Below are 11,047 nucleotides of genomic sequence, written 5' to 3'. Positions count from 1 at the left end.
CCAAGCTCGGCACCAAGGCCTTGCATCCTAGATACAAAGTGTGTCACAGGCAAACAGCCGTCGCATGATCTCGTGCTCCTAAACAACAAGCTGATGTCTATGAAGATCGTCATCAATGTGATTTGATGGGCTTATTATGCTAGAAATACTAATTTGCAGATCAAACCTCATTTTATTATTTTCTCAAATTATCCACGCCCGATAATCACATACAATTAATAATAAAAATCTAGTGTCAGTGAGAGGAGGATTGGCAATAAAAAGGAAAAGATAAATCAAGATTCTATCTACTTTTTGAAATGGATTTAATGCGCTAGACTCGTTGAAGATAGCAAAGTTGAACCGATTATTTCTCCAATTATCCACGCCTGATAATCACATACAATTAATATAAAAAAACACCTAGTGCCAATGAGAGGAAGATCAGCGATAAAAAGGAAAAGATAAATCAAGGTTCATCTGTTTTTTGAAATGGACCCAATACGCTAGACTCATCGAAGATAGCAGAGTTTTTCTAAATTGTGGTTTATAAGTTGCGTTTTTATATTTCTAGGTTGTGGTTTATAAATTGCGTTTTCATATTTAGCCGAGAAAAGTTAATGAAGAAAAAAAGGAAAATATAAATTTAAAAGTGATTAATAAATAAAAAAAATTGTAAAAAGTGATTAATAAATCAGAAAATTTATAAAAAAAATAGTAAAGCTGGAAGAAGGAAATGTATACTCTGTCTTTTACAGTTATTTTTTACTTCATGATTATATATATATATATATATATATATATATATATATATATATATATATTGTTGGAATGTTGTGGACCCAAAAAGAAAATTACTGCTTCACTGGACGGAAACTGCTTATTTAGTGAATTGACCGTGGCATTAGCGGCTATTAACAAAAATTAAAAAAATAAATAAATAAATAAGGAGGCGATAATTGACCATAGCTATTAAGTTTTGTCGTGTAGCAAGGCAACAAGCGAACATGGGTTTGAAAATAGGGGAGAAAAGGAAGGATAAAAAGGAGAAATTAAATGAATGGACCCCACAAGCATTCAGAAAAATCAAGAATAAAGAAATGAGAGAAATTGAAGGAGTTGTGTTTGTGTAGGGTAGGTATAGGATAGGACAGCTTTGTATTTGTATTTCTTGCATTTGCGTTTGCATTTGCAAGAACTTAAAAAAAAAAAAAAAACCTCTCCCTTCCTATTTTCTTTTCTTTTTCTTCTTAAAACGCATATTCACAGATGAGGGGTGAATCGTAGTGTTAAAAATGGTACAAAAATGCTTTTTGCTAGAGACAGGAGAAGAGAGAGAAACAGGAACCTGATGCCCTTTTGATGTGTGAGTGGGTGGTGCTCTTTTTTTCTCCCCCTCTCTCTTTCTCTCTCTATAGCTCTCTTTCTTTCTTTCCCCTTTGTTTTTTTCCCCTTGCCTTAATTCCTCATTTCCTCCCGTTTTCTGCCCAAAACCATCTCAAAATACAAAAGCTTCAAAGAAAGCTTAAGGTTTGTTTTGCCAGAAGCTGCTTTTCAATTTCTTTGATTATGGGTTGCTTTCCTTTCTTCTTCTTTTGTCTCTTGTTGCTGGTTTTTCTCTATAAGATGAGTTATTTTTGGGCTAAATGGAAACAGTTTGGTGTGATTTTATGATCTCTTTATGTTTTAGTTTGTGGGTAAGCTTCAATATGTTGAAAGTCTTATTCTTTGATTTTCAAATGAGGAGAAATCTCTCTAGTCATAGTTTGAACAGTTCGTATGCTTACAACATGTGAATGGAAAACTTTTGGGGCTTTCTAATTGGTTTGTTTTAGTTATATCTAAATTAAATCTTTCATTTTGGTGCTTCGATTTATGAGTTTGTGTTTCTATTTTTGTCTTTCTTAAATCACTCGTCACTGATTTTCACTACCTGAATGGTTGGCTATCTTCTCCTCCATTTCTTGTTTATCTAAATAAAACTTTTTGAGTCTATAATCTCTATTATCATATGTTTTGCTTTATTTAGATTTGATTATTGGGCTTATGGAGATGGGATTACGGTTTTTCCTCAAAGTCTAAATTTTTTTAGCACTTTTTTTCCTCTCTGGGTTCACCCACATAAAATAACGGTTAACTAGTATACTTTTAGGAGTTTCAACATCATCTTTGCTTGTGGGTTTGGTTCTTTTGCTTAATTTTGTGCTTTGCTTGATCAATCAAAACACACATACAATAGATGCTTCTATTTCACTCATTCTCTTCACATAAAATAACAGTTCTAGAATCTTGCTACTCCACTTTCTTCCTTAAAAGTTCTTGATTTTGTGTTAATTTCTCTGCAGGCTGGATGGATGAAGAAGATTCAAGTGGGCTTGCTTGATCTTGTAAAAAAGGAAGTTGCAAAATAATAAAGATAATAAAATAGCTAGGTTTGGCTAGCTCCTTTGCTGTTGCTGCTGGAGGCTGTGCTTGGTGGTGGTGGTGGTGGGGTTTGTATTAGAAAGAGAAAGATAAATAAAGAGAGAGAGAAGTCTGTAATAGTAAGTGTTGTTATATATGCTGAACGCTAAGAGGTTAAAGATAAGGCCCAGTGGAAGTGGAAGAGATAATTTTAAGAGTAGTAGTACTAGTATTAGTTGTGGAGAAGCTTGTGACTGTTGCAAAAACAGCACAAGAAGAGAGAAGCTTAGCATCAGATGTTATCCATTGAAAGCCCTCCACCAGATCCCCCATGTTCTTGCCAATTTCCCCAACTGAATAGTACTAGTAGTGATGAGAGAGCTTCTCATAAGCAGCTTCTTCCCTTACCAGAGGTAGATCTACCAAACCCACCTCTTGATCATCATACCCCACTTGCTAATTTCTCTATAAGGTAAAAATTTCTATGCTTTCTCTCTTCTGAGGATGAATAGTAATTTTTTTTTTTAATTTTTCTTCTATTCCTTTCTTTTTTTCTTTTTTTTTTTTTTTTTTGAAAGTTCTTTTCGAGCTACTAAATTGTTACCTTCTCTTTCTCATGGTGATCTCAGAAACATCCATCTAATCTTTAAAGATCTTTTCTTGGGTCAGATCCAGAGTTTTTCTTTTTTTGCATGTTCTTTATTGCTCGGCGATGGGGCCTAATTCTTCAAAATCCATATTGTCTTTATTTTGGTCTTTGCTTGTTTGCTTTGGCTAATGAAAGCTTTTGCTAGCTAGGCATATGCTTCTTGGTTTATGTTTATGATTTTAAACGATTTTAGTCAAATTTCACCTGCCCTTTCTTTCTTGATGCTTGTGATTTCATGTCACTTTGTACAAACATCCCTCTCTCAATCTGTACTATTTCTAAATGGGGCAGCAGACTTCTTTCTCACGTCGCCAGATTTTTCAAATCTGGTTGTCATGGGTATTTCTTGGCTCTTTAATCTTTATCTACTTAGTTACTGTTCATATGGTTCTCTTGGCGTTCTATGAATCATATGATATAAGGGTCTTATGGTTGTGATGGTTTCAACTCCTGTAGATTCTGAACTGTTAGCTTTTCACTGGTGACTTATTATTATTATTATTATCATCATCATTTTTATTATAATATAGCTATCAGTAGATAACAGCAAGTACTGATTTTGGTGCAGAGATTATGTATTTACAGCCCGGAGTAAAGATGTCAAGAAGAATTGGCCTTTTTCTCTGAAAAATTTGCAGCTTTGTTTGAAACATGGCGTGAAAGATGTCTTGCCACCATTTCAGCCTCTTGATTCAGTAAGGAATCAGTCACTTAAGAGATGTACGGTTGAAAGTAGTTCACTTGAGAAGCAAAACACAAGCAAGTTTGACAAAAAGCCTTCTAGTCCAGACAATAACGGTACCCAGTTGAATAACAAGCTGTTTGAATCTTGCATTGATATTAGTTCATGTAAATCTGGAGAAGAAAATGATTTCCCATCCACCACCACGAGTGTGTCTCAATCTGAGATAGAGTCCCTTATTGATAATAGGCAATCTAGGTCACCATTGGTAACTGAGAATTCACGGAGAAGTTCAGTTGCAGTTGAGACTGTTGGTCCTGGGAATAACAAGACTGAGAGCACTTCACGGCCACTGGGCAAGAAGTGTAGGCTGATAGTAAAATTTGGTGGAACTTCTGATCGTAGCTCTACTGAAGATATCGCCTCTAATTGTACTACTGTATCAGAAACAATGGCTTCTAAAGTTTGCCCTGTTTGCAAAACTTTCTCATCCACATCAAACACTACCTTGAATGCTCATATTGATCAGTGCCTTTCTGTGGAGTCAACACCCAAATGGACAGCTGATTCTAAGTTAACAAGACATAGGATAAAGCCGAAGAAGACAAGGTTGATGGTAGATGTTTATTCTACTGCATTACCATGCACATTAGAAGACCTTGACCGAAGAAATGGGACAAACTGGGCCACAGTTTCAAGTATGCCTACTCAGGAGACTGAGAAGATTGAGAGTTCTAATGAAGGGAAGAAGCAAAGGGTATCACCAGCTCATCCTGAGGATGCTGGAGATGTGGGTCCAGTTTATATTGATGCAAATGGCACTAAGCTTAGAATTTTATCGAAGTTTAATGAACAACAATCAATGTCAAAAGTGGGGGAGGATATTGGACCAAGGAAACATTTGAAAGGAGTCAAAGGAAGTAAATACATTTCAAAGAAGAAGAAAAAACGCCTTGCACAAAAACATCAGAAGTATCTGAAACATGTTCCTCAAAGAAAGAAAGTTTTCTCCCATGAGGCTTATGGCTCCCAGGTACAGTCTTTTTGCTTTCGACTTCCACTCTTTTTTCCTTTCTCATTAAAAAGATTTATGCATATTCTAATTGACTACTTCTAAATCATTTCTATGACCAAAGAATTTGAGCATTTATTAGAACAGCTAATTTAACCTTTTATGTTTTATTTTGAGGTAAAATATGTGTTTGATGCTTCCAGTAGTGTTGAATTGCCTCCTCTTCTTGAACCTTAGCTCTTATCATATGGAATTGGTTTTATTACTAATTCCTGAATATGCACAATGGTTCTTGAACAATATCATACTCACTTCTTTTCCACCTCAAACCCATTTGAATTACTAGCCTTTAATGAACTTTTTATGACAATTTGGTAGAATGAATATTGAGCTGTACATGGTTGTCAAAATTGCTGTAAACAGATTTCTGAAGGTCAAGAAGGGTATAAAGGAGAGGCAAAAACTTCTGAGAAAGAACATGCAATGTCAAAACAAAGTCCACCTTGTGATTCTGGGACTTTAAGACCATGGGTTTGCTCCAAAAGAAGAGGTTTTGGGAAGAAGATTGCAAGTGAAGAGGGCCATCAATCTGTGAGATGTAATTGGCATTTGCCTCGGGATTTACTGGTTGAGAATGGTCAATCATTTTTAGGTGATTCTATTGCAGACAGGAATCATGTCCAGAAATTTGCCAGTCTGTCTGATAATCCCATATCTTCTTCTGGAAACAATGAGAGGCTGGAAAAGTCATTTCATAAAGTTCAAGTTAGCAACAAGAGGGAGCAGTCTCCTGGGAGAAAAAGATTGGGGGAAGGCAGGACCAGTAATGATGCGGAGGGCTCTTTGCCACCTCTGAAACAAAATTCCAATCCCTTGGGGAATTATGTAACTTCAATGCATGATAGTTGTATGCTGAGACCTTTAAACTCTACAAGGAATCATGCATCTTTGCTTAGCAAGAAAACAGTTGATACTCGCAAAGATTCCTTCAATAATTCTGATATTTCTTGCATTGCTAGCACAAAATCTCCTCGGAATGCTCATGCAATTGTAACTAAAGCAATGAGATTCTCCTCTTTTAGGAAAAACATGTCTGTAAATGGCCGATCTTCTGTGACTGAACCTATGTATAGTAGGATTAAGAAGTGGTCAGCTCTTAAGAAGTCTCAAGTGCGCTTCATGAAAAAAAGAGATGAAGAGGTAGTGACTTGGCATTCTGAAGCAGATAAAGGGTGTGATTTGATGAGTGGTGAAGCAGATAATGAGGTTGAAAGAGCAGAAATAAATGATGATGAATATCTGGAGGAAAGCACTGCCATGGAAACAAGGGAAGCAAGAGGATTGTTTTCTACTTCTCAAGGGGATGGAGCATTGGATTTGAGGAGCTCAAAATCTGCACCTCAATGTTACGATAATGATGTCCGAGTAAATGCTGATTCTTCCGTTAGAGTCGGTGATGGTTTTCAATCAAAAATTGATTGCTTAGACTCTGCTCGAAAGCATGTTCGTGTCTATGTGGAGGACATTGTTGTTGAACCATCTTCTAGGACTTCTGATGGGAGAACTACAGCTGGTTTGATTAAGTCAGTAGATTCAGAAGTGTTCAAGCTGACTAATTCCTCGAAGATCCATTCTAACTTTCTTCAGTCCATTGAAGATTACAGGGGGCTTTTATGCGATACTGGAGCCCCAACAGGTCCACCGGAGCCTGATTTTGTTAATGACCAAGAGATGTTTTCTGCTGACGAAGTTGGAAATGGTATGAATCAGCAAAATGCTGATATGAGATTGGAGTTGGATTCTGAAGCTGGGCAAGGAAACTCTTTTCCTGAGGTTGATCCAATACCTATTCCGGGACCCCCGGGCTCATTTTTGCCAAGTCCTAGAGATATGGGCTCAGAAGATTTTCAAGGGAATTCATCCTTGACTACAAGCCGGGTTCATTCTTCTCCAGATCAGCATGATGTGGTCGATGGAGATTCATCAGATTCACCTATGTCTGCAGCATCCACCATCTCTAACTCCACTGCTGGTAGATCTGATTTCAATTATTCAGAACCATCATCAGCTCTAGGACCTTACACTGTTCAAGACAAGATTAGGTCAACAAGTGCTAGTTCTGAGCCTTCACTGCAAAGTGTTGGCATTGTTCCACAGCCAACAGGTGCAGAAGTGGAAAGAACTGCTTTTGATGGAGAATATTTGAAACTTGATAGGATCTATATTGAGAAGGGATCTCTTAGTTTCAAGAATGATCAGCCATGCTGTTGCCAAAGGAAGGAGAGATTTTCTCAGGGTGTTGCTTTGAATTATCAAGATTCACAACTTTTAAGACGACGAAAAATGGCTTCAGTAACCGTTTCTGCCAGTGGAAAGCATATGGATTTCAACTCCAACATGAAGCCAGTTGATTTGGATGCAAGGCCTGAATTAGCTACTCCGAACAGTTGTGCAAGTTCAGTACCTGAGAAGTTGGTTCCCCCAGTCATTAAGCCTGCTGCAGGTTCCATTCCTTTCAAGGATTCTCCCAATGCCAGTGCAAAATTTTTAGCTCGTAATGATTCTGATTCTGCTAGTCCATCCACTTCCAATCCTGTACTTAGGCTGATGGGTAAGGACTTAATGGTGGTCAACAAAGACGATGATATGCCAGTGCCACTTCCTGGGTTTCAACCTCATGTTCAGAATAACCATCAAGCCTCTCAGTTTCTGGCATTTTCCAGAGTCTTTCCTAGCAATATTCAGAATCAGGACTGCCATCCCTTACATCATATGGGGTCCCAAGCTTCTGCCTTCTTTGGTAACTCCCATAAGTCAGTAGGTCCATGCATTGATGGTGGTTTATCAAACAGTTTTAGAAGCCAATCTGATTCAAGATTACCTGTACATGCGCGACTACCAGCAGGCATGTTTCAAGATCAGCGTGCAGATTGTGGTTTTGCAACATCCATGGATTGTCACGAATATAAAGGCGATTACAACATTCCAAGCCGGCATAATAGGCTAAAGAACAAACTAAATGTATCACCCTCAGATAATGTGGACAAAGTTGCAGCAACTCCTGATTGCCATTATCAGCATGCAGATTCTTCCACAAATCTAGCAAAAGAAATCATCATCATTGATGACATTCCAGAAAGTGAAAATGCTGTGAGTAGTGATGTTGCAAAGTACATGGAAGGTGTGAGGGAAAGCCAAGCAGTTTCTTCTGGTATCTCGATTCCAACAGCTCCGAGTTATGTCCATCCTTTTCCCTGTTATCAGCCACAAGATCATCCTCTTCTTGGAGAATCACCTGTAGTCCGCAATGCTAGCTTTCATGCAGTCCCAGCTAAGCTAGGCAACACATGTCCCGTTAGGTGGGGTTGTACTGCGGAAGGTTCTGGTGTGCTGCAGCGGAGTCCTTTTACAGCTGCATCGTCCTCACCTGGTCATTTAAGATCAGCAGCACTGCATTATTCTCCAGGTTTTTCATAGTTAAAGTACTTACAGCTTGCATGGCGGTTTCTACAAGATTGTGCTTTACTAGGTTGCTTACCAATCAAACTTGGACTGAACTTGGGCTTCTTTCATCGACCAGTTGTTGGAAACTTTTGGGGGTTCAAAAATGACTATAGCAGAAATAATGGCAGTATGAACAAAGACAGCCTGCATAAGCTTAGCATTTGGGAACTCAGAAAAAAAAAGTTTGTATTCATTTCTAATGTACTGAATGTTGAGTCAGATTTTAAGCAGTTTTTTAGATTCTGCTTAGGCAATCTCAAAGTTTCTTAAAGACTTAGATAATGTATAAGCAATCGTTTAAATAATAGTTAACAAGGAACCTTGGCTTAAAGACACAAGTCAATTGTTCCTATAAAGAAATTCTCACCCTTGTTTTTCTCTGTTATGCCATTTTTCCCCTTTCCTACAAAGAAATTCTCAGCATTTTTTTTAATGTATAGTTTCCCTCATTTTACTTCCTCTCAGTTGCATTTTCCCATATAATACCATGCTATGCATGCTGTTAGAAGCACAAGACTACTTGTATATTGACTGGCTTTGACCTCCATGTTGTTTTACAATCTATTATGAACATGTTAATTCATGGATTGAAAAACTTATAATGGTTGATTTTTCAAAAATAATTATGTGAATATGTTGTTGACGTTAATACATTGTAAATGTATATTCTGTATAATTAGTACATTTCTCAAAAATTTAATGAAGTTAATTTTTTTTATGACATGGTTATAAACTGAAGAACCAAAGTTAAAAAATGGTGTATATATATATATATATATATATATATATATATATATATATATATATATATATATATATATATATATATATATATATATTACTCTGATATCATGTCATTGTTTATGGATAGAAATGAGAAAATATTCTTGGAGGTCATTTTCATGATTCAGCAAATTGATAATAGATGCATGCATGGTTGTTTGATGTGATGAGATGACTACAACTAGCCACATGCCTTGCCCAAGACACAAAAAATGCTATCTAGCTGTGTTTGTTTTTAACACACACGAACCATGCACTACTAATTTCTGCTATACATAACTTAATTAATTTATTAATTTCTACATATATTTTCCTTTTCTTTTCTCCTTTTATATAGGTCCATCCAATAATAAACTATAATGGGTATTTCACATTGACTTTCAAGATACATTTTAACTCTCAACTCTATTGCTGCTCACTCTTAAATCATAATGCTAATTAATAAAGAAAAAGAACATATACAATGTTTGTGATGACACTTTAATGCAGATGTAGACAAAAATAATCTACTGGTGATGAGTGATATTTGTTCCTACCCATGTTTTTTTTTTCTTGTTTATGAAATTTTCTTGTTATTTTATGAGCTAAAAAATGAGAAATTTATAATAAAATTTTGATGTGGGTGGGACAAGAAAGTTGTATAAAGACAGTAGGACCCTTTTGGAGAGTTAGAGTTAAAAAAAGAAATAAAAAAAAAAAATCCCACATGACAGTTTTATTTGGTAATTCAATTCAGGCATTTATTCAAGTTTCTTTCTTTGTTTGTTTGATTTGTTTCTCTTTGATTTGGTACTTGGAATTGGAAGCAAGGGGAAGGGAAGGGGCCATATTTACTCGCATATGATCATATAATGGCTGGCAAACAGAGAGAGAGAGAGAGAGAGAGAGAGAGAGAGAGAAAGCCATGAAATATAGCCGTTATAGTATGTGAAAGAAAAAAACGTACTGGTAAATGAAGGTAGGTACGAATTTGATGTGGTCAAAAGGCACTAAACAACAAAAGATGATGGCTTTTGGGTTAGCAGTATCCATCACAAGGTCATGGTGGAGTGGAGAGATATTCTTTTCTAGAGACCACTACTTAAATTCGTGCATGCACTCCACTTTCATCTTTTTTCGATCTTGGGTTCGTAATGCGTTATCTATTTAAAATGCATTATTTGAATCGAACCTATTTTTTAAATTTGGTTTGTATCTATTTAAGATTTTATTTATATGGCTACAATTTATTTATCAGATATAGGTGATGCGCTTGAGCGCTGTCCATTTCCGGATAGTTGATTTTGCATGTGAATTGTTATACACATCTTAGCATATTTCGACTTCATCATGCCGTCTTAATTAACCAACACTTTTTATGAATTTTGGATTAGCATGCAGTTGGCACCGTAGTCCAATTTTTGGTTCATTCTGCACCGTCAGATGTGTTTACCTAAAATGGTTCACTTGAAGCTCTCAACAGATATCTCCTTTCCGAATTCTAGATTAGCACGCAGCGGGGCACCGTAACCCGGTTTTTAATTCATTCCACAATGTCAATTCTACTTATAAAAAATTGCTTAGTCAGAGCTTTCAACAATTATCTGAAGGTGTCCGATTATGATCGAAAAAATCAAATACTTGAATAAATCTAACTTATTAATAATCTAATTAATTCTATAGGTCTCGATCTATCTAAAGCAAATTTAAATATAAATATTTTTTTTTGAAAGATTTGAAACTGGTATATAAATGTTAAACTTTTCAAAGAATTTAATTATAAATAATTTAAAATAAATGAATACACGCTACACTTCCATTGCATCCCTATTTATATACATTGCTTATCAGTCACTCCTATTTTTTGACCCCATTAACTTGTTATTTCAACTCTTTTGTCTTCAGTTGAATTGAAACTATTTATCTTATTAAGCCAATAATCAAAATCCACTAATATTATCTCTTTTAATTTTAATTTTCTTATTTAAAAAATATAAATAATTTTTTTGATTTATTAAAAAAATTCTTATGAGAGTAAATTTTATGTCAAATTTAA

General features: G+C 35.8%; 1 protein-coding gene across 2 annotated transcripts; it reads left to right on the top strand.

Moving 5' to 3' along the window:
* The first annotated feature begins 1,191 nt into the window (after positions 1-1,191).
* On the top strand, positions 1,192-8,595 carry LOC105641844 (uncharacterized). Of its 2 annotated transcripts, none has more exons than XM_037638096.2 (4): positions 1,192-1,509; positions 2,325-2,854; positions 3,600-4,746; positions 5,149-8,595. In XM_037638096.2, the coding sequence occupies exons 2-4, from the start codon at positions 2,679-2,681 to the stop codon at positions 8,200-8,202; spliced, it is 4,377 nt and encodes a 1,458-aa protein (XP_037494024.1). In that variant the 5' UTR covers positions 1,192-1,509; positions 2,325-2,678; the 3' UTR covers positions 8,203-8,595. The 2 variants fall into 2 exon arrangements, with proteins under 2 accessions (XP_037494024.1, XP_037494025.1); XM_037638097.2 differs by lacking the exon at positions 1,192-1,509 and adding an exon at positions 1,528-1,676.
* Positions 8,596-11,047: the final 2,452 nt, after the last annotated feature.

This window comes from Jatropha curcas, chromosome 5, assembly GCF_041381405.1.
Source record: "Jatropha curcas cultivar XTBG-Jc1 chromosome 5, XTBG_Jcur_1.0, whole genome shotgun sequence".
Classification (NCBI taxonomy): Eukaryota; Viridiplantae; Streptophyta; class Magnoliopsida; order Malpighiales; family Euphorbiaceae; genus Jatropha; species Jatropha curcas.
Note: the sequence above shows the minus strand (reverse complement) of the source record. Positions and strands in the feature narration are given on the sequence as shown.